The sequence below is a fragment of the Papio anubis genome, chromosome 15, assembly GCF_008728515.1.
Source record: "Papio anubis isolate 15944 chromosome 15, Panubis1.0, whole genome shotgun sequence".
NCBI classification, from domain to species: Eukaryota; Metazoa; Chordata; class Mammalia; order Primates; family Cercopithecidae; genus Papio; species Papio anubis.
Window position 1 is genome coordinate 30,806,173 of NC_044990.1, and position 24,160 is coordinate 30,830,332.

Here is a 24,160-nt window from a genome sequence, read left to right on the forward strand (position 1 = left end):
GAAATAATTTCTTCATATAACCAAATCAATCATACACATTGTCTTCGAAACAATGGTTTTCCAAGACTGATGAGGTCTTTGAGAGTACATGGATGTGAAAGAAACAAGTCCTTTACCACTATTCTAACACCTGGTATTTACATGGTTTAACATGGAAGCCAAGTTTTCCCATGTTCTTATTCTTCGTTTCTTCGGGGCTTTATTCTATGCAATGGCGAGTAACTGAAAAATAAGAGCAACCAGGCTTCTTAGCTGAAAACCACATTTGATCTTTTCTGCCCACATTTGCCTCTTACTCAATATTACACCCGTATGATCATTACAAGACCTGAATACACTCTGAACATGGCAAAAGTATATCGGCCCCTTCGCATGCCTGCGATAATTTTAAAAACCTAATAAAGTGATTTGCAAATACCCAGAAGAGGGATCACAGGTGAGACATGGGCTAAATTCAGACAGTGCCCTGAAACCGCCTTTACAGATATATAAATAATGAGAGAAATCTAACACGACTGACTCATCTTGCTTCTAACCTCACGGGCTAAGATTTTGTGTTGTCGTTTTCTTATTCTAGCATAGAGGCTAGGATAACTACGAGGGATTTCGTGTTAACTTCAAGACAAGGGAAACTGACCCCACCCCCTCCTGGGAACCAACGAAGCCGCTCAGAGTTTCAGACGCTCCTGTGATTTCATCCCCAGCCGGTCAATTGTTTTAGTTTCCCAGCCCCCTGCCGCCAAAATACTGTTTAAAACCCTCAACCCCGAATTCTCAGGGAGACAGGTCTGAGACCCTGTTCTGGTTTGGCCAGCCCTGCGCTTATTAACCTCTTTTTTGCTGCAACAGCGTTTTTCATTGGTTCTTTCCGGACAGCGAGCGAGAACCCGTTGGGTCGGGACAGGCGCCCGCGCGGCAACTGCACCACTGCGGAGCCCAGTCGCCCCGCTCACCCGTGAGGGCCCTTTCTCCTGGAAAAGCCGCTCCACCCTGCTGGCCTCCACGGCGCCCCGCGCCCAGAGCCCAAGGCGGCGAGGGACCCAGACTGCGAGGCGGAAATGAGGGGAGCCGCCGCGCGCCTGGGGCGCGTCTCCCCCTCGCTCCCCGTCGCTCCCACTAGGCTTCGCGCAGCCACCACGCGCCGCGATCCTCTTTCCAGAGGCGGCCCTCCAGGGCGGGGACCACTCACCCGCTTCCTCGGCAACCCTCGTCCACTCCTTGGCCTGGCAACCAGCGGCTTCCGCGGGGCGGGCCCTGCGGGTCGTCTCTCGGGTTGCGGGTGAAGGAAGCCGCCTGGGTCTGGCGGGAGGCGCTGTTCTTGGAGTAGCCGGGCCTACGAAGAGCACGTTTTAAAGCTGTCGTTCCACGTTGCAGTGGAACAATGCTAATAATATTGAGGGAAAGTATCTCCCACTAACTGAGTTCTGTCTGCAGGTTAAGTGAAAGCCTATGTAGATAAATTTCATGGGCACAGCACTCAATGCTAGCTAGCACTTACTAGCTGTGTGACCATGGGCAATTGTGGAAGGCAGGATAATGCCTCGCCTCAGGATGCCCACATCCAATCCCTGGAACCTGTGCGTTTGTTCTCTTGCTTGGCAAAGGGGATTAGGATTGCAGATAGAATTAAGGTTGCTAATCAGCTGACTTTAAAATAAGGAGATGATCTTGGAGTATGTGGTTGGGCCCAGTGTAATTACAAGGGCTCTCTAAAGTGGAAGGGGGCCCGCAAAGGTCAGAATCAGAAAGCTATTTGAAGGTGGAGGAAGGGGCAACAGCCAAAGAATGCAGCTGGCCTCAAGAAGCTGGAAGAGGAGCAGGCACAGTGTCTCATGTTTGCAATCCCAGTGCTTTGGGAGGCAGAGGCGGGAGAGGAACCCTCGAGCCCAGGAGTTCGAGATCAGCCTGGGTAACATAGTGATACCCTCGTCTCTACGAAAAATTAGCTAGACATGGCGGCGGGTGCTGTGGTCCCAGCTGTTCGGGGGTCTGGGGCAGGAGGATCACTAGAGCTGGAGAGGGCCCATGATCCCACCACTGCAGTCCAGCTTTAGTGACAGAGCGAGACCCTGCTGCCAAAAAAAAAAAAAAAAAAAAAGCTAGAAAAGGAGAAGGAAAAAAAAAATTGTTCCCCAGAGCTTCCAGAAGTAACAGTCCAGCTGACACCTTGATTTTTTTTTTTTTTTTTTTTTTTTTTTTTTGAAACAGGGTCTTGTTATGTTGCCAGGACTGGTTTTGAGCTCCTGGGCTCAAGCGATCCGTCCACCTCAGCTTCCTGAGTGGCTGGGACTCCAGGGAAGCACCACCATGCATGCTGAAGCCTTGATTTTAACCCAGTGAGCTGTATTTCTGACCTCCAGAACTGTAAGGTAATAAATTCATGTCGTTTTAGCCATTTAGGTTGTCATAGTTTGTTACAGAAGCCTTAGGAAACTAATATAGCAGAGTAAATCCCTCTATATAAAAGTATAGAACCTACCTCATAGGATTATTGTGAACAATATCTGGTTACACTTTACTGGTAAGCGCTGAACATGTTCATTATAACGTGTCAACCAGAGTCACAGAGACTGACATCCAAGTAAATAAGTTTATTGGCAGTCTGAGAATTGCAGTTCAAGGAACACAGATTCCGGAAGCATCTGAATTGTGTCTTGACCAACTATTTTTGGGTAGGGTTTTTAAAGGAAGAAGTCAGTTCTCACTAGTTCATAACTTTCATAACCATTTTGAAGATAAAGCATTATCATGACAGTTCATTGGTTTCTAGGCAAAAGTCCTCGATGAAGGGATTTGAGAAAAGTTCTGTCCTCAGCAAAGTCCTTTTCATAAGTGGCAGCAATTTTGTCTGCAACATCAGCAAGTACATTCTACAGTTCGGCAGTTGTAAAATGCCATTCAGGAACAAAATGACTTTGCTCTGGCCAGCTCCAATTGCCTTCCTTCCACAATGTCAGAGTTAATGTACAACGATTCTGTAGTGTGGTGATAAGAGAAGGGAAATGCTACAAATCAACATTTGCAACATCTGCACTTTCTTTGTACTCTATACAAAGACTAGTTTCAATTAAAAACAAACAAGACCAGGCCGGTGGCTCACGCCTCTAATCCCAGCACTTTGGGAGGCCGAGGTAGGCAGATCCCCTGAGGTCAGGAGTTCGTGACCAGCCATGGCCTAGATGGTGAAACCCTGTCTCTACTAAAAATACAAAAATTAGCCAGACGTGGTGGCTGGCACCTGTAACCCCAACTACTTGGGAGGCTGAGGCACGAGAATCATTTGAACCTGGGAGGCGGAGCTTGCAGTGAACTGAGATCGTGCCACTGCACTCCAGCCTGGGCGACAGAGCGAAACTCCGTCTCAAAAAACAAACAAACAAAAAACAGTACTACCCATACCCATACCTGTACTCTGAATGCTGCTCTTGAGAACTGAGCAACAGACACAGATTTTTATCAGATTAAATTTGTAACAGCATCAGGGGAGAAAATGACAAAGGTGCCTAAGGCTTTTCTTTCCCACCCAATGTTGGCAGTCATGAAAGGGACTCTTTCCCTTGTTCCATCAGTGTATTAGTTTGCCAGGGCTGCTGTAACAAAGTCCCACAAGCTAAATGAATGGTTTAAACAAATTTATTATCTCATACTTCTGGAGGCTAGAGGTCCAAAATAAAGGTGTTGACAGTGTTGTTTCTTCTGAGGGCTGGAAGGAAAAGATCTGTTCCAGGCTTCTATACTTGACTTGTAGATGGCCTTCTTCTCCCTCACAATGCCTTTCCTTTATGTGCCGTCTCTGAATGTAAATTTCCCCTCGTATAAGGACACCAGTCATATCAGATTGAGGGACCACCCTAACCCAGTGTGGCCTCATCTTAACTAATTACATCTGCAACAACCCTATTTCCAAATAAGATCACATTCTGAGGTACTGCACATTAGGACTCCAGTATGTATTTTGCAGGGGATGCAATTCAACCTGTAACTCAGTAAGAATAGACTGGTGAGGGTAGGGGAGAAGGGATGGTGAGAGGTCTGGCCCCCTTTTTATGCAGCTGTTGCCAAGCTGTGGATACCCAGCCAGGAGAGCTTCTGGATATATACAGAAATATTTCTGGCAGCAACCAGAAATAAAACACCACTTCTCCTGAGATGACTGGGAGTTTTCATTCTGTATTAACTGCTTTGTAGTCTACAGTTATAGACTTTCTTATACTTTTTAACTTTGGTTTAAGAGCTACAAGATGACTCACTGAATATATTTCCAGGCATTAAAATAGATGATCTGTGACCCTCACCAGGATTGTTATGTTTGGTTTTTGTTTTTTTTTTTTTTTTTTTTTTTTTTTTTTTTTTGAGACGGAGTCTCGCTCTGCCGCCCAGGCTGGAATGCAGTGGCCGGATCTCAGCTCACTGCAGGCTCCGCCTCCCGGGTTCACGCCATTCTCCTGCCTCAGTCTCCCGAGTAGCTGGGACTACAGGCGCCCGCCACCTCGCCCGGCTAGTTTTCTGTATTTTTTAGTAGAGACGGGGTTTCACCGTGTCGGCCAGGATGGTCTCGATCTCCTGACCTCGTGATCCGCCCGTCTCGGCCTCCCAAAGTGCTGGGATTACAGGCTTGAGCCACCGCGCCCGGCCTGGTTTTTGTTTTGTCAAAGGAAAAAAAAAAAAAAAAACCAAAAAAAAAAATAGAGGAAGCCCTACAACAAAAAGCAATTGTTCCTTGCTTTTTATCTCCCCAGCCTCAGTCCCACTTCCAAAGGGCAACCACTTTGACCTTTGTGGTTTTAAATTCTCCTGATCTACCAAAAAAAAAAATAGAGGAAGCCCTACAACAAAAAGCAATTGTTCCTTGCTTTTTATCTCCCCAGCCCTCAGTCCCGCCAAAGAGCCTTACTTTGACCTTTGTGGTTTTTCAAAAGTCTCCTGATCTTCAGCTGTATGAATAGGATTAAGCTGCTATTTTGTGACATTGACTCCTGCAAAGGACTAATAAAAAGAGTCGAAGCAATTCACCTCCCTAAAAGGTGCACATGGTAGTTAACACCCACAATTTTTTAGTCTATTGTTCACTTTAGTTAACTTTAATATCCTTAAACTTTTGTTTTTTTTTTAGTTCTATTAAATATAGACAGCACCTCTTGGTTCTCCATTTCATGATAGGAGAAACTCCCTGCTTCCCTTGAACTCCCCACCTCTGCTTCTACCTCCATATTTCTTTAGAAATGAGGCCTCCCTCTGTTGCCCAGGCTGGATTACCTCTGGTGCAATCATAGCTCATTGCAGCCTCAAACCTCTGTACCTCCAAACTTTTCAAAGCTGTACTCTTAGATTTCCACGACTGATAACATTTATATTCCCGTCTGTAACTAAGTCTTTTTTTTTTTTTTTTGAGATGGAGTCTCGCTCTGTTGCCAGGCTGGAGTGCAGTGGCACTGTCTCAGCTCACTGCAACCTCTGCCTCTGGGGTACAAGCGATTCTCCCGTCTCAGCCTCCTGTGTAGCTGGGACTATAGGCGCACACCACCATGCCCAGATAATTTTTGTATTTCTAATAGAGATGGGGTTTCACCATGTTGACCAGGATGGTCTCGATATCTGCCTGCCTCGGCCTCCCAAAGTGCTGGGATTACAGGCATAAGCCACCACACCCGGCCTAAGTCTTCTATAAGTTGGTTCTAATAGACAATAACCAATAAGCAGCGTTAACATTATGAAAATGTTGGTCCACAGCAGAGCCAAGTAGTATGCTGTGATTGATTTTCCTCCGTGTAATCACAATGTCTCAACCCTGTGCTGCTCAGTTTCTCAAAATCATGGTTACTTTGTTGTTGTCGCTTTGCCTAGTACTTTGTTGTTGAAAGAAATCTGTGCCATCTTACCCATTCTATTTTCTTGGAATATTTTTCTTTTGAAAGCCCACTGATGACTCAGTTTAATTCATATTTGAATTATGATTCTTTTTTTTTTTTTTTTTTTTTTTTTGAGACGGAGTCTCGCTGTGTCTCCCAGGCTGGAGTGCAGTGGCGTGATCTCCTCACTGCAAGCTCCGCCTCCCGGGTTCACGCCATTCTCCCGCCTCAGCCTCCCAAGTAGCTGAGACTACAGGCGCCCGCCACCACGCCCGGCTAGTTTTTTTGTATTTTTAGTAGAGACGGGGTTTCACCATGTTAGCCAGGATAGTCTCGATCTCCTGACCTCGTGATCCACCCGCCTCGGCCTCCCAAAGTGCTGGGATTACAGGCTTGAGCCACCGCGCCCGGCCTGAATTATGATTTTCTTGTAGAGTCTTTCAGAAAATAAAATTTCTAGGTGCTTTTCTTATTTTCATTTTCTTTGCCTGAAGTATATCTTCAAGTTCTTCCAACTGTATGTTCCATGAAATACCTTTGTTTCCTGGATCCTCCATTCTTGCTCAAATATGAACTTGTGGCTTAGTCAACCACAAAACTGACATTCTGGGTCACATCTGCAGCTGCCTGAATCCCATGGCTTCCTCAGGATACTCTGCTGTTTTACTGATGGAGTACATGCTCTAATAACTCCTCATGAAAAGGTGCCTGGCAGGTAAGCTTTCTGAGTCTTTGCATGTGTAACAATGTCTTTATTTTGCCCTCTCAAGTAATTTGACTGGGTAGAGGTGTCTCAAGTTGAAAATCATTTTCCCCCTGAACTTTCAAGCTATTATTCCACCATTTTTAGTGCAGCTGATGATCAATCTAATGCCAGCATGCCTTGTTTCTTGTGGAAGTTTGTGTTCCCGTTTCTGGAAAGCTTTTGAATAGCTGGTCATTTATTGAACAAATTTGATTGAGCTCCTACTCTACGGCAGCCACAAGGGCTAGGACCCAGGGACACAATGGTGAAGATTAGATTATTTCTAATGAAGTTTCCCACATGTCCACCAAAGACAATGCTTGAGGCATCTTCCTTTTTCTCAGAGGCAGAGACCAAATTAGCTTAACTTTGAAATACAGAGATTTTATTTTATTTATTTATTTTTTGAGACAATCTTGCTCTGTCACCCAGACTGGAGTAAAGTAGCACAATTTTGGCTCACTGCAACCTCCACCTCCCAGGTTCAAGCAATTCTCCTGCCTCATCCTCCCAAGTAGTTGGGATTACAGGCGACAGCCACCAAGCCTGGCTGATTTTTGTATGTTTAGTGGAAGCCAGGTTTCACCATGTTGGCCAGGCTGGTCTCGAACTCCTGAACTCCGGTGATCCGCCTGCCTCGGCCTCCCAAAGTGCTGGGATTACAGGCGTAAGCCACCGCGCCCAGCCCAGAGATTTTAGTTAGAGCTTCAGAAAAGTGGGCTAGGTAGATAGTGAACATGTTAGATGCTGGTATTAGCTCGCTGCAATATTAATTTAGATGTGTGATAATGGAGAAGAAAATAATTTAACAGAAAATCTTTCTGTTCATAGTGTTTTCCTCTACTTTCCACCCTTCTCATATCTGTTTTGGTCTGACACTATAGGGCACATCACTGTGAAATCAAAACAACCGAGCATGTACCCTTTGTCCTCAAAGGTTGGCATGCAGGCCTGTGAACTTGGAAAAAGAACAAAGCTTTCTGGTATAATAAACAAAGAAAATGAAGATTAAAAAGTCTGGTTTCCTCTTCCTGGCATCAGCAAATACCAGCTGTCAGAGAGCTCTGAGTAATCTACCCCTCCTATTCCTAAAAGGTAATTAAAACATTGCCAAAAGGAGCTATATTTTGATTTTCAATAAAAATGACACAAATGAAGTGGCAATGCAACAAATATGAGAGAAAAATTTTAAATTGCAATATTTGCATTTGTGATGTTTCTACCATCTAATTTCACTCTCTCCAGTGGTCCCTGAAACATCACCGGCAGGCTGACATCCTGATAAACTCTAAAAGGAAGAAAGAAAACATAATCTAAAAGGCAGGCTGGGTGTGGCAGTTAGAGAGGTCACCATGAAAAAGAAGGAAAGCGCAGCTACTCAAGGGATACAGATACGTCATTAGCGTCAAGGGTTGAAGGGAAGTATGTGAGATTGCAGACTGCCCATATAACTAATGACAGACTTCTGGTAAAGAACAAGACCTTTAGGTTCTTTTATTTAGCCCCTACTGCCAAACAAAGCAAGTTGCATGACCAGTCCTAACATTTCATCAAGCAGCAGGAAGCTTCCTTCCATTGGGAAAAACTAATAGAGGTGTCTCTTCATACCTTCTTATTAAAAAAAAAAAACGGGCCAGCTTTCTCCTGATGTTTCTGCTATTACAGAAGATTTGTAGGCCGGGCGTGGTGACTCACACCTGTAATCCCAGCACTTTGGGAGGCCAAGGCAGGCAGATCAACTGAGGTCAGGAGTTCAAGACCAGCCTGGCCAACATGGCCGAACTCCATCTCTACTAAAAATACAAAAATTAGTCGGACGTGGTGGCGGGCACCTGTAATTCCAGCTACTCAGGAGGCTGAGGCACGAGAGTTGCTTGAACCCAGAAGGCAGAGGTTGCAGTGAGCCAAGATTGCGCCACTGCATTCCAGCTTGAGTGACAGAGTGAGACCCTGTCTCAAAAAAAAAAAAAAAAAAGACTTGTAAAGTTTGTGATGGCAGTAGAAAGAGCATGATATTTAGAATAATTATCCATGCATGTCCTAGCCAATCCTGTTACTCTCCCTGAACCTCAAATGTCTTGTCTGTGGCCAGGCATGGTGAGGCATGCTTGTAATCCCAGTATTTTGGGAGGCCAAGGTGGGGGGATCACAAGGTCAGGATTTCGAGACCAGCCTGGCCAACACAGTGAAACCCTGTCTCTTCTAAAAATACAAAAATTAGCAGGGCATGATGGTGGGCGCATGTAATCCCAGCTACTTGGGAGGCTGAGACAGGAGAATCACTTGAACCCGGGAGGCAGAGGTTGCAGTGAGCCAAGATCGCGCCACTGCACTCCAGCATGGATGACAGAGCTAGACTCTGTTGCGGGGGCGGAGGGGAGTCTGTAAAGTGTAGAAGACTGAAAACGCAAACAAAAGGGATTCTAAATTTCTACAAAGGCTTATTTCCTCTATTTCCTTCTTTAACTCATACTTCTAATTTAAAAAGCTTTGCCGGGCGCTATAGCTGACACCTGCAATCCCTACACTTTGGGAGGCCAAGGCAGGTGGATCACAAGGTTAGGAGCTTGAGACTATCTTGGTCAATATGGTGAAACCCCGTCTCTACTAAAAATACAAAAATTAGCCGGGCATGGTGGCATGTGCCTGTAGTCCCAGTTACTTGGGAGGCCAAGGAAGAAGAATTGCTTGAAACCAGGAGGTGGAGGTTGCAGTGAGCTGAAATTGCGCCATTGCACTCCAGCCTGGCAACAGAGACCGTATCAGAAAAAAAAGCTTAAACTGTAAAATTGTAAACTGTTCTACCTGCTTTATATATACCTAAAGTTAATTAATGCATTTTCTTTCTGAACAATATAATCAAGTTATGTTTAAGAACAACATCCATGCACCAGTTCCCCTGCTGAGGTCTCTGCTGCCAGTTTGGTTCAGGAACATGTAATCAGCATCCTGGTCCCAGGTAGTGGCATGGTCAGTACCTACTGCCCATTTCCTCAGAAGACAATACTGTCCTTTCCAAAACAGTTACTATTTATTTGCTCAGAACAGATGGCTCTTCATTTGACTCACTACCTGAACTACTAGCTTCTTACATTATCTTTTTAAAGCAGAATTAATTCATATAATTTTGTCAAGTCACCTGGACTCTAATCTGAAAGTTCCTCTTGAATATCTGTGGTATCACCATTTTTAAGTAGCTCAGCAGTCTAATGGTCATAACTAACTAAATCAGCCAAATATGAAACCTGTTTGTTGCTGTCATTGTAGGAGTCAAATTCTTAATGTATTTACAACTTAATAAATTGCAATTCAGAGTTATGACACCAAGTTAACTTTGCTCCATCCCTTTTTAGTTTAGGTTCCAGATTTCTGCTTCAGGTTGGAAACTGCCAATGCAATGTTCAGAGCATGTCCTACTCAAAAGTCACATCTTAACTTTCATAGCCACATGACAGACCAAGCCCCATTTGCTCTTGTTTACATTTTATCATTGTTATTAGTAATAAATCAATAAAAATTGAATAACAAAGGGAAAAGCTCAAGATAAATAATTTCTTCCTTGTGAATTCAAACACATGCATACACACACATCTTCCTCTGTGTGTGTTACTTCCTCCTCACATTCTGTGCTACGGTACAAATAGTTACACAAAAGTCTACAAAACACGAGTAGCAGACCCCAGCTGTGTTAAGCTCGGCTGATTCTCAGTCTAGACCACCAGATTCTCCACGCTAAGTATACTTGTGGTTTCATCCTCTTCATTTAACCCAAAATATCCTGGGAGGGCCAGCATCCTCTGCTCGGCCTCAGTGAGGCCAAATGACGTGTTGTAATAGAAGGCAATCTCGGGGTGAGTGGGGAAGCTTTTGACGCTGGTCTTTTCTACACTGAGAAGGGCTCAGAAGACTGACCCTCTGGTAGCTATCTTTGGGGGATGTGGGAGAAGACTGCTTCCTTGAGACACTCTTGTGCCTGGGGGACGGTCCCCAATGAGCTCTGTGAGGCTCTGTTCTCTCAATTCCTGCCACTAATCCTGCCTGGCGATCTCCAAGGTCTGGTTTCCTCAAGGGCTGCCCCATGGGCCTTAATAAAAATTTTAAATATACTCTGTCACACATACTATATTCTAGAGAAGAACCATTATATCAAAATCCTAGATTTGAATAACTTATTAAATAATCAGTAACTAAAACCAAGCAATCTATCACACAAAAAGGGGAAAAGGTAATATTCTGAGTTACAAATTTTTTACCATCTGATAAAAATAGAAGCCTAAAAGTTTAAATTTTTTCCTGGATTTAAATTTAAAGATAAATTTGTTTTTCAGTGAAATATCCTCAATAGCAATTTTACCAAAGAGGCTGTCTCCTGAAGGCCACCTCTGAAATAATTAGAGGATAAATGTCAATGGCATGATATTAAGATATTACCTGGCCAGGTGTGGTGGCTCACACCTGTAATCCCAGCACTTTGGGAGGCCAAGGCAGGTGGATCACGAGGTCAAGAGTTCGAGACAAGCCTGGCCCACATGTGAAACCCCATCTCTACTAAATATACAAAAAATTAGCTGGGCATGGTAGTGCGTGCCTAAATCCTAGCTACTCAGGAGGCTGAGGCAGGAGAATTGCTTGAACCCGGGAGGTGGAAGTTGCAGTGAGCCAAGATCACACCATTGCACTCCAGCTTGGGCAACAGGGTGAGACTCCACCTCAAAAAATAAAAAATAAAAAAAAAAGAAAAGAAAGATATTATTCAAGAAAAGAACTTAGGGGCCAGGTGCAGTGGTTCATATCCGTGATGCCAGCACTTTGGGAGGCCAAGGCAGTAGATCACTTGAGGCTGGGAGTTCAGGGACCAGTCTGGGCAATGTACCAAGATCTCGTCTCAACAAAAGAAAATGTTTAACGAATTAGCTCAGTATGGTGGCACCTGCCTGTAGTCCCAGCTACTCAGGAGGCAGAGGCAGAAGGACAGCTTGAGCCCTGGAATTCAAGGCTGCAGTGAACTATGATGGTGCCATTGCACTCAAGCCTGGGTGACAGAGCAGGACTCTGTGCCGCCAGACCCCGAAAAAAGAAAAAAAAGAAAGGAATTTAGGCAGTTCTAAATAAAAACATCTCAATATTTTCTATTGTTGAAAGAAAAAATATATTTTAAGTATATGTTAGTAAGCCAAGAGACTTTCTTAAATACTGTTAACATCTAGTACAATTTCCAGTAAAATTTAATTTTAGAACTTGCTTCAGAAGGAATTTCACTTTAATTGTAGATACTTGCTTATTCCAAAATATAATTATACAAAGGAATTAAAGTTTCTTAAAGAATAAAGTTACACTTAGAAACAAGATGGGATATAAAGCACACAGATACAGAGCTTTCATAGCATTCAATGCAGCCTATTCAGCTTGGCTGAAGAATAAGATGTTCTCTAGTCAGTTAAATACAGTAAATTCCAAATGATAAAAAAGGAATGTGAAATCCTTCAGTTTCATCTACACCTTGCCATTATTTCAATCATCACTATTTTAAAATATGTTAAGTATAGATCTACTATCACATACTATGGTTAACAAAATAATAGAACTATAACTTTGTATTTAAAATTGAGTCGTATCTCTTCTATAAAATGTATAAATATAGAATTTTACTACTTATAAAGCTTACAATGAACTCAATTCAACAAATTAAACATCTACTATTTACAGTCCAAGCTCAACAAAAAGAGTAGCTATTGAATACCCTTTTCTTAGCACAGCAGTGGAATTAGATTGAGTTCGCAAGACTTTTTTGCATCGGCAACAGCAACTATGTAGAAAAAGATGAGTTTTTCGTCAGTTATGTACAGATCCTAGCAAATACACAAAGAATATGAATCAGTTTTAGATTTCTAAGTTTTCGAGTTTGTAGAAACACCAAATGGTTTTAAATTAGGAAAAGCTAATCCAAGACAGAATTCAAATAAATACTCTTGTACCTTCCTTTTGGCTTAACATTTAGCTTCATTTTTAAAGCTCTTCAGTCAATGAATAAAGCTGTGTCACAAAATTCATCTCCTTTTCTCATTAGCATAATCTATGTAATTTGGCCGGGTGCAGTGGCTCTCACCTGTAATCCCAGTATTTTGGGAGGCCAAGGAGGGTGGATCACCTGTGGTCAGGAGTTTGAGACCAGCCTGGCCAACATGGTGAAACCCAGTCTCTGCTAAATATACAAAATTAGCCAGGCATGGTGGCAGGTGACTGCAGTCCCAGCTACCTGGGAGGCTGAGGCAGGAGAATTGCTTGAACCCAGGAGGAGAAGGCTGCAGTGAGCTGAGATCAAGCCACTGCACTCCAGCCTAGGCAACAAGAGCGAAACTCCGTCTAACCAAAAAAAAAAAAAAAAAAAAATTCAGTTTTTCCCTATCCAGATTATTCATCAGAATAACTTTTTAAAGTTACAAAACACAGAAATACATTATTTTTTAATATAGACAGGGTCTTGCTATGTTGTCCAGGCTGGACTCGATCTCTTGGGCTCATGTAATCCTCCAGCTTTGGCCTCCCAAAGTGCTGGGATTACAGGCATGAGCCACCGTGCCTGGCCACATTCATTTTTATAAAGAATTCATTTTTATAAAGAGCATTTCATTTTAATACTCTGTCAAATAGTAAATATGATACTATTCTTTATCAGCTTACCCAATAACTATGAATGAAATCTATATACATTCTCCACCCAATGAAGGAAAATGAGACATCCATAAAATGTAAATAGGTGTTGCTCAACATGTCTGTCACACTTGAGCTACTTTACCTTGTATGAAAGACCAATTAAAAAATCCTCAAAGACAACCTTTATTTTATTTGACTAATTTGTCATGGGTAAAATGTATAAGTAACTGATTAAAAAGGGACAATATACTTTGGAAGAAAAATTACCACAGTAACTCCCAAGAAGAATGTGACAATAAGCTCTTTGACAATACTATCGTGCATCATCTGGTTTCTGTTCCAAAGCCTTAATCAGCTCCTACAAAAACAAACATGTTGAGTGTCAGTAAAAGTTTTTAAAAGGCCATCAAATTCTAATTAAAACATAATTTTTAATCAAATAACTTAGAAACTATTCAGAGGAAAGACAACAGGGATGTAATCTTGGAGTTTTTCCCTCATAAGAAAATCTCCCCTTCTCCTGCCCCTTCTCCCAAAAGTAGACAATCTAATATAGTATCTCTGTACTGTAAAGCATTTAGTTCCTGGCCCATAGAACTCAATAAATGATAATTATTATCATCTCACATATTCTGAAGAGTTTAACTGATATACATTGACCATTACAGATTTTCTCCTTCTAATTTGGTGAAGACTCAAATACCATACAGAATTTGAGATTCCTAAGAAACGTGAAGCTGTCCAACAAAAAAAGACTAAAAGTTAAATCTAAAGCTCAGGGAGGTTAAGACAATCAATACATACACATCAAGCTTACCTGGCCCTCTCTTATCCTCTATCAATAGCACACAACTCTAATAAAATGCAATTAAACATTCTTTTCAAAGCCCAGATACGATCTCATAGATGGCTATAGCAACTGATCAAGAGTTAACATTAGAGAGATTAAGACTTTTTTTACCCTGTTCAGTCACAACATATAGGTGCGGTAGGTGGAAAAATAATGATGTAAGAGATTACACAATTAGGGAAATCAAGGACAAGTGCAGGAACACTTTTATTTTCTGCCAACTGCCTATAAACTCTACGGATTTGGTAGTTCTCTTAAATACTAAAATTATTTCAACAGCCGCATGTGTCACTGACTTAGCTTTAACCTAATGTGACTCTCACAAAGCATCATAGACAGATGCTCCTCAACACACATGGGGTTTCAGTCAATCAACAGAAAGTGTGGCTCAAACCAAGAGAGCAAAGAAGCTATAAGATGCTACTTCAAGGGCCTCACTTTGTACCTTGCAGGCTGTTACACGGAATTTAGACCTTAGGTGTGATGGAAAGTCATGGAAAGTTCATTGTCAGTAGGAGAGAGACGTGGTCCTATTTACTTTTTAAAAATGTCATTCCAGTTGCTGTACGGTGAATATATTGTAACAAATCAGTATTGGAAACAGAGACTTCTTAGGAAACTACTACATTAAATCTAGGTTAGAAAAGGCTGTTAGCCACAGAGATGATGAAGAGAAATACAATGAGCTGGAATATACTAGAACCAGCAAGACTTGATAATGGGTGAACATGTGGGATAAAAGAAACTGAAGATCACTCTATGGTTTTGGGCTTACTTAGATCTCTACCTGGCATGCAGTAAGCAGTCAAAAGATGATTTTTCTCCTTGCAGACTTTTTCAACCTTTTTCCCAATCTCTACTTTGACTGCATCTCCTTTGCCACAAAATATAAAAATATTTACCTCTCTAGTCTTAATCTTCTCAAAACCACTAGTAATCCCTTATCAAATCCAAATGATTCCCATCTGCCTTGATCTCTCTGTGGCCCCTGACAATAATAACCAGGACTTTCAGCTTACCATTCTGTTGCCTCTTAAAAACTAATGTTTTCTGGGCTGGGCTCACGTCTGTAATCCCAGCATTTTGGGAGGCCGAGGCAGGTGGATCACCTGAGGTCATGAGTTCGAGACTAGGCTGGCCAACATGCTGAAACCCCGTCTCTACTAAAAATACAAAAATTAGTCAGACATGGTGGTGGGGTGGAACCAAAGCATTTACATCAGCTGGGTGCAATGGCTCACGCCTGTAATCCCAGCACTTTGGGAGGCCAAGAAGGGGTGGGATCCCTTGAGCCCAGGAGTTGGACACTAGACTGGGCAACATGGCAAAAACCTACAAAAAGTACAAAAACCAGTTAGCCAGGCATGGTGCAGGCCTGTGGTCCCAGCAACTCAGGAGGGTGAAGTGAGAGGAATGCTTGGGCCCTGGGAGGTGGTAGTTGCAGTGAGCCATGATTGTGCTACTGCACTCCAGACTGGGTGACAGAGCGAGACACTATCCCCCAAACAAGAGTAACATTAACTCTGAAATAGCTGGCCTAGGAACCCAGTTTGATGGAGGAATCTGAATGCTAAGCTAAGGATTTTGGAGTTTACCCTACAGGTAGCAAGAAAGGCATTGAGGGCTTCCATATACAAACATTACATATTCCCAAGGGATATTTTTATTTGATTTTTTTGAGACAGGGTCAAAAAAAGGGAAGAGAACAGAAAAAATGAGAGAAAAGTACAGGAAGGCCATTATAGAACTGTTAACAATTCAGGAGCTGGCAAGCGAAGACACACTCAGAGCACTTCTCTTTGCTTCCTTGCCCTCTGAACTGTTCAATAAATAGTGAAGAACACAAAGCTAACTGCAGTATTTATTTCAGACCTGCTGCTGCTCTCCGATTTAAAAGCAATACAGGAACATTAAATTTGTTACAGTTGAAATTGGTAAAGGTAGATCTCTACAGGTGCTTCTTGACTTACAATGGGTTTATTGGGAGGATACTGTAAGTCAAAATGCCTTTAATACACCCTAACCTACTGAGCATCAGAGCTTAGACTAGCCTACCTTAACGTACTCAGAACACTTACATTAACCTCCATTTGGGCAAAATCATCTAATACAAATCCTGTTTTATTACAAACGGTTGAATAACTCATGTAATTTATGGGAACAATGTCCTGAATGTGAAAAACAAGATAGTTGTATGGGAACTAAAAGTTCAGTTTCTCCTGAATGTGCATTGCCTTTGGAACCATCATAAAGTCAAAAAATTCTGAGTCAAACCATCCTAAGCCCCGGACCGTCTGTATATGAAGTGCTCCCTAAGGGGCACTATGCCAGATACTATGCCTAAGTGTTTTCCAACTTTCTGTACCACATTCAAAAGGAGCATCTTCATAAAGATGTTACTGATATCGTGGAAAATATTAGGCCTTCCTTTCTTTTGCAGCTGACAGGATTTTTAAAAGAAGCTCTAAACCACAAGCGTATTCCAGCAGCTGTTTGTTCTTCCTGGTGTGAGTTACTTCCTCCCTCTGCTACCGTTGCTTGTATTCTACTTTGAGGAAATACTAAGCAGCACAGTAAATCAGTCTTTTCAGAAATTGCTTAGTCCTTGAATTAATATATTTCATAAAGCAGGTTTGCTTTAGCTCATTAAGATTTGGTTACTTAGAATAAAATTTTCCCAGTTTAATAGCCAATTTGCATACACGTATAAATGCATGAACTTTAAAACCACCTTTAGGATTAAGAGGGTTTTGTTATCTGTTTTTACAGAATTTAAAACTGATTACCTCAGCAAGTTTTAGAGCAATTTTAAGAATAGTAATAAGAATCTTAAGATAATACATTCTTTAGAACCAAGAATCTAAGGATAATACATTCTTTAGAACCAAATGTGTATATAATTAAATGAAGGATGTTTTAACAACATGGTCTCAACTGTGGAGGTATCACCATCTTTCAAAGCTACCTGCAAAAAAGGGACAATGTCCTCACTGGCTAGTAAAAATCAGAAAAATTTAAGGAATTCTCAGCAAATTTTTTATCTTTTAAAATACCCATGGTCATCCCCTAAGAGGGTAAATGCACCCGGTATTAATAAGCAAGTAAGTGAGTTCATAAGCAACACTACCTCCAGGAATTTAAATTCATTGGCAGGGATAATAGTGACATTAGAAGCAGGCTTATACTTTCCTATCAATAAGGAGAAGTAGACTTATTCACAACCAATTTCTGCTTCAAAACACTTCCAAGCATATTAAAAATGCCATCCTTAAAAGACGGATTTCCTATTTGAATGTCTCAGTTTATTAGAATATAAATGGTCTTTGTATTATAGATAAGATGTCCTTTGTTTGCTTGTTTTTGTACAGGAATTATCCTGGAATCTGATAATGCTGGGATTCTACTGATGGCTAGGCACTGCGTATCTTCGTTATGTGCCATTTCCATTCATTCCTTAAAATATTATGAAACATTGTTACAAACAAAATATAATGTATAATATAGCTAACATATAATATATACAACATATAATAACATAAAAGCATGATGAAATGACCACCTGTGAACCTGCCGTCCAACTTGAGGAACAGAATGATAGTACTGTCGAAGCCCCTGGGTGTCCCTCCTCAATTACTCTGCCTTCCTGAAATACCGTGTTATGGTGATCATTTTCTTTATAGTTTTATCACCTTTAGAACTAACAAAGTATATTCAAAATTTGGTTTTCGAATTTTATAAAATTCTATTATACTGCATGCATTCTGCTGCAACTTACTCTCTTTAGGACACCATGAGGATATCTATACAGTGTTTTGAAATTCATCTAAGTATCTACACTCTAAAAGTGAATATTTGGCAGAAATAATCTCAATGAATTTTATAAACCCCTGAAATTAACACTTACCTGCTTCACTGTTAATTGGGAACTCCCAGTTTCCCCTCTTTCATCCAGTGGATCAGCTCTTCAAACCCATTCTGAAGGGGTGTTCATTTTCTGTGGCTAACTACTTAGCAAATTCCACATCCCAAAGTGAAGGTGATGTGTCTGTATAACACATTTTAAATAAGAACAAGTCAGTGTAAATACCTTTTTAAAAAATGTTATAACCAATCCTGGATTGTGTATTTTTCATATCTTGACACTCTTAATTACAGTATATAATAAAAAGTTATATCACTGAGAGGTAACTGCAACAAAAACTGTGTTAAAGACTCTAACTAGGCTGGGCACCATGGCTCACGCCTGTAATCCCAGCACTTTGGGAGGTCAAGGAGGGGAGATCACCTAAGGTAAGGAGTTCAATACCAGCCTGACCAACATGGTGAAACCCCATCTCTACAAAAAATACAAAAAATTAGCTGGGCATGGTGGTGCATGCCTGTAATCACAGCTACTTGGGAGGCTGAGGCAGGAGAACTGCTTGAACCCGGGAGGTGGAGGTTGCAGTAAGCCAAGATCAGGCCACTGCACTCCAGCCTGGGTGAAAGGGCGAGACGCCATCTCAAAAAATAAATAAATAAATAAAGACTATAACTACAACAATGTCAAGCTTAAGTCTGGTTTTACAACAATGCCAGGTAATCACTGCCCCTTCTACTGGAAAAAAAATTAAATTTGTATTTTGTTTAAAGGTATTTTTATGAATATGAATATTTTATACAATATGTGACTCTGATTTTTAAAATACAGTCTGTTTATTTTTACTCTATCAAAATTAGTCACTAATATACTACTGTTAACAACCAAAGAAGTTAGATCAACAGAATAACAATAAAATTGCTAATGAATACTGAGTGCCTCCCTCTGTGCTTAAATGTTTTTTAAGGATTAGTACATTTAATCCTCACAACCAACCCTATGAGTTGGCTAATTACCACCATCATATTACATGTTTCAATAACTTTTTTACTTTTGAAATTTCAGATCATCTTTTGAGAATGAGCCATATTCCCACCAGTTACTGCTGCTGGGAACGTAAAATGGTACAAACATCTTGGAAAACAGCTTGATGCCTTCTTAAAAAGTTAAAAATATATCTATTATTCATCATAGTTATTTCATTCCTGGATATTTACCCAAGAGATAATACATGTCCACACAAAGACTCGTACACGAAAGTTCATGGCAGCTGTCTCTGTAACAGCCAAATGTGGGTTGTAATTTGGGAAACAATCCAAATGTCCACTAACAGGTGAATAGGTACAAAAATGTAACACATCGGCAGGGCGCAGTGGCTCGCAGCTGTAATCCCAGCACTTTGGGAGGCCGAGGCAGGCGGATTACCAGGTCAGGAGTTCAAGAACAGCCTGGCCAACATGGCGAAACCCCGTCTCTACTAAAAATACAAAAATTAGATGGGCATGGTGATGTGTGCCTGTAATCCCAGCTATTCAGGAGGCTGAGGCAGGAGAATTGCTTCAACTGGGACCCAGGAGGCAGAGGTTGCAGTGAGCCGAGATCGCGCCACTACACTCCAGCCTGAGCTACAGAGCGAGACTCCGTCTCAAAAAAAAAAAAGTAATACAGCCATACAACTGTATACTATTTCGTAATAAAAATGCATTACTGTACATGTTACAGCATGGATGAATCTCAAATCATTATGCTGAGTGGAAGAAGCCAGATGCAAGAGCACATACTGTGTGATTTCATTTATGTACAATTCTAAGAGATGCAGCCTAATCTATTTTAACAGAAAGCAGATCAATGGTTGCCTGTATTGGGTGTGTGTTGCAAAAGGACACATGGAAACTTTTAAGGGTCATGAAAATGTTCAGATTTGTAAGTGGTAGTTTCATGTGTGTATCTATTTGTCAAAACTACTTGAGTTATATACTTCAAATGTGTGCAGTTTGTTGAACACAAATTATACCTTAATAAAGTTGTAAAAGGAAAATGAATATCAATATCTGTCCCTTGGCTACTTTTTTCCCTGTATTTTTGTTCTTTAATTATTTTTTCAAACATTTTTGACCTTTCTGGGCTAGAGGCATAGATTACACATAATTTATCCTCCAGCCTACCTGTTTACACACTTTTGTCAAGCCCACTAAAGCATGTCAACAAATACCTCATTTACTCTTCTACCTGGGTAAGCCTTATTTTATCTATTTGCTTTTTCTGAATCGGTTTATATGAGCCTTTAGGTGCAGAAATGTGTCTAATCACACACCGACTGGCAGATATTAAGTATTTTTGCCTAGATCATCTGATACTGGGTAACAATCACAGTTGTTAGGCTTAACTAGCCACATTTACAGAGCAATCACACCAATAAAATAACTATCTCACAGTTATCTTTTATTTGGTAGACACTTACCAACCTATGTCTTTTCCATCATCATTAGGATCATCATATTTTACACTTGCTAATAGTTGCAAATATTTATTAAATATACGCTATGTTCCAGGCACTGTGCCTCACACTTCTCAGATGACCTCATTTAATCCTGGAGATATATGTACTAACCCTCATTTTATAGGTGGGGAAAGGTTACTGCGGCAGAATCGGAATTTGAATCCAGTTCTACATAACACCAACACTCTTTCTGTTAAGTTATACTGCCTGTCGATTCTAGGATAACCAGTAGGGCCTATGACTATATCCTTTGTAGTAGTGGTAAGAACTTAATGGGGAACAGGACGTAGGAATCATGGAACAGAATAACTCATTCAATCGGTCAATTAAAAAATCACTGAATGCCAACTATATTTCCACATTATTTGGGATGGTAATATAACAACAATGAACAACTGCTAAATTTAAGTTTCCACATTTTGCTATTCTTGTACTTAACTGGAGACATTCTTTACACTCATGCAAGTACAGCACATTCAAACAGTACCTTCATCAAATTATTACATAAATTTGTGTGCTACTTTCCTCACTACAGTATAATCATTTGATACTGTTTTATAAAATACATAAAATTTCAATGCCTCCTTGCCAACTAATTTCAGTTTTAGAAATAAGATTTTTTAATTTTAAAAAACAAGCTGGCTTCTTCAAGAATCCAAGTGTCTCTTTTGGCTGGACAACAGCAGCTGCCCTGACAAAAAATTCCTTTCTGATGCACACTTAATGGATACCATTTGAGCAGGGGAGAGGTGATTCATTGTCCCTATGCATTTTGCATTTCCTTTTTATCATACACAACAGAATGCAGTTTTTGTAACACAGGGGGTTGTTCTTTTAGCTTCACCTTCAGTTCTAACGAACAAACGTTAATTGAATTAACTACTTTCCTTTATAGATGTATACTTTATAGTACAGTTTGTTCAAAAAAGAATTTAAGATAACTAGTTCCTATGATCTGTAAGCCACATGAGTAGATGCTACAGGGTATACAGTCATGAATGAGATCTAGCCTCTAATATAGTTTATTAAATAGGGGGAAAATCAGAAGTTCATATAAGTAACTGGTAGAAAGATTAAGTGAGCCATTGGAGGCTGGCCTAGGAACTTAACTATCACATACAACATTTATTTTTCCCCTTTGAGAGGGGGTCTCGCTCTGTCGCTTAGGCTGGAGTGTTATGGGCACAATCGTAGCTTACTGCAGCATCGAATTCTGGGCTCCAGCGATCCTCCCACCCCAACCTCCCAGGTCGCTAGGACTGTAGGCATGTACCACCATACCCAGATAATTTTTTTCTATTTTTTAGAGAAAGGATCTCACTATGTTGCCCAGGCTGGTCTTGAACTCCTAGTCCCAAGCCACCCTGTCAACTCAGCCTCCTAAGTCCATATACAACATTATTTCTATCAAAATCCAAAAAACTAACTTCTATTCCTCAGAAACGCTCATCACTTACACTCTGGAGACCATTTGTATTGAGTTTCTTCATTTATATTACTAGTAAACCAAATTTAATGTCAAGCAAGAGGACACATTTCTCTTTGAGACTTAAAATGGTAAATTTCTTACCCAAAGAAAAGGGGAAGAACAGAGAACAAAGACCAACCATGTGTTAAGAAAAAAACACTACAATCTCTGAAATACATTCCTTGAATGTTCTTCCCATCTCCTGAACAATCACTAAATCACTTCAATAAGTTATTTTATAAATGCTATCTCCTCTTCTAGATAGCAAGCTGCCTCGGGGCAGGAACCAGTGTATCTTTATGTAATAGCATAGAGATACACTGCAAATGGTAGGCGATTAATAATGTTCTAACCCAAATTAGTGGCTACTCTGGACCTCTGGATTCATGTAATTGGTAGTACTTACCTCCCATTATCTCACAGAATGCAACATTTCAAGGGGGAAACCGAACCACAACTAGCAATGTCAACAACTGTAGTGTGGTATGTCCCTCACCACGTTACTGTAGTGTGGTATGTCCCTCACCAGGTATGTGTGTTACTTGAACCCTGAAGGCTGGGCAGGGAGCCAAGGTCAGAGTGCCTAGCTGAGGAGCCGGTGTCCCTGAGAACCCAAACATCTCAGGGCATACCTCAAAACGTATCAAGGAAAACAGTCTCATCGTGCACACACAGTAGGCAAACAGCCAGAATATAAGCTTAAAAGCGGCTTACAGATGAGAGGCAGGGTGACTCTAGAGCTGCCCAGAATTGTCCAGTATGTAAATCCGAGTAAACTCATCTATTCATCAAGCTGGACTTACCCAAATTATTCTTTGGTCTCTCGATGCCTTCCCAATTTGGGGAACGTTACAATCCCAAGTTTTCCTTCTAACAACCGCCACATTCATCATTCAGATCCAGGCCAATTACAGAAGGGAATATTAAAATATCCAACTATTACACCATCAAAACCTAAGGACATCCTGAAGAGATGAAATATCTCTCCACCTGAGAAACAGTTATTCTTAACAAACCTGTTCAGATGCTGTAACTGCCGTAATGTCAAACCTATTACGTCTCTTCCCCATGAATGTACTTTTCCTAAGACAAAAAAAGAGAACATTTTAATGAATATATTTTAAACTGTCAACAAAAATGATGAGAATTTAAGTTAAATATTCTATGTAAAAATTCAAAATAATTCCACTGACACACAACAAACATCTTAGCTAAACTGCCACATTTTTAGGACTAATAGACTAAAAACAGAAGTTTTGCTTCATAATACAACAAATCAGTTACAGCAATTTTATTTCCAAAATACCTAATTGAAAAGATTAGCTTAATTTGCCATAATTTTTATTTGTTCCCTTTTATATTAAGTTTTAAAAATTCCACGTTGTGAAAAACTATAAAACTATGCTAAAAAGAAGCTGTTAAAGTCAACATTTGTTTTTAAGGGCAGAAAACACTGCGATGTTTAAATACAAATTATAATTATAAAAGAATGCGTAGGTAAATCACAACATTCCCTTTCATAAAGCAATCATTCTGTAAAATAATTAACTTTCTTTACATGACTATTTTTAATTAACTATTGAAATATCAGAGTTAATAGGTAACATTTTCTTGCACACTTGATAATAAACTGCTTTATGCATCAATTTACATATTTACTTGAATAAACTTACTGGCAGATTAAAATCCAGTTTATAAACTGGAGGGTTAATTTTAAAAATAACTTTAACTTCTTTTATGGACTTAGTTACTTTTCTCTACTAAACAGAACTAACTGAAAAAAATGCAAATACCATATGAATGTTAAATAATCTGACCTCAAGTCATACAAGTTTTCCTCTAGCAGGTTCCCAAGTTATTTGTAAACAAAGGCTTTTCTGCTCCAGAACTTTCCTCAGTGCCTTGCATTCTTCTCCCTCAACTGTATGTCCGGTGACCAGGATGGTGGATTAAAGCAAGTCACGGCAGAGAGGGAATGCCTTGGTAAAGCACTGAACTTCAAAAGAGGAATGTACAACAAAGAAAGGGAATGGACATTTGCTGGGCACCTATTGTGTACCAGATAGTTGATACGTGTTTCTTTTCCTCAAGAAAGCCATTTAAGCTAGGTTTCACTTTCAGCATTTTATAGCTGGGGAAACAGGCTGATGGAGGCTATAAAAGGTGCTCTGGTCACAGAATTAGTCAGTGGCAGTGCCGACGTTCTGAGGGAGCCCAGTATGAGCTGTCAATTTC

At 40.6% G+C, this 24,160-nt stretch overlaps 1 protein-coding gene across 2 annotated transcripts in view; it reads right to left on the reverse strand.

The window, feature by feature from the left end:
- Nucleotides 1-24,160, reverse strand: part of NEK3 (NIMA related kinase 3) — a 65,836-nt gene that overhangs the window by 29,157 nt on the left and 12,519 nt on the right. For both annotated transcript variants that reach the window (XR_002518383.2, XM_003913909.5), the window contains exons 4-8: nt 22,942-23,008; nt 22,729-22,795; nt 18,003-18,143; nt 13,516-13,606; nt 1,190-1,333 (exon numbers count right to left, since the gene is read on the reverse strand). Coding sequence is in view for 1 of the 2 variants with exons in the window: in XM_003913909.5 (XP_003913958.3) it covers nt 1,190-1,333; nt 13,516-13,575 (204 nt within the window). In the remaining variant the exon portion in view is untranslated. The remainder of the gene's footprint in view (nt 1-1,189; nt 1,334-13,515; nt 13,607-18,002; nt 18,144-22,728; nt 22,796-22,941; nt 23,009-24,160) is intronic.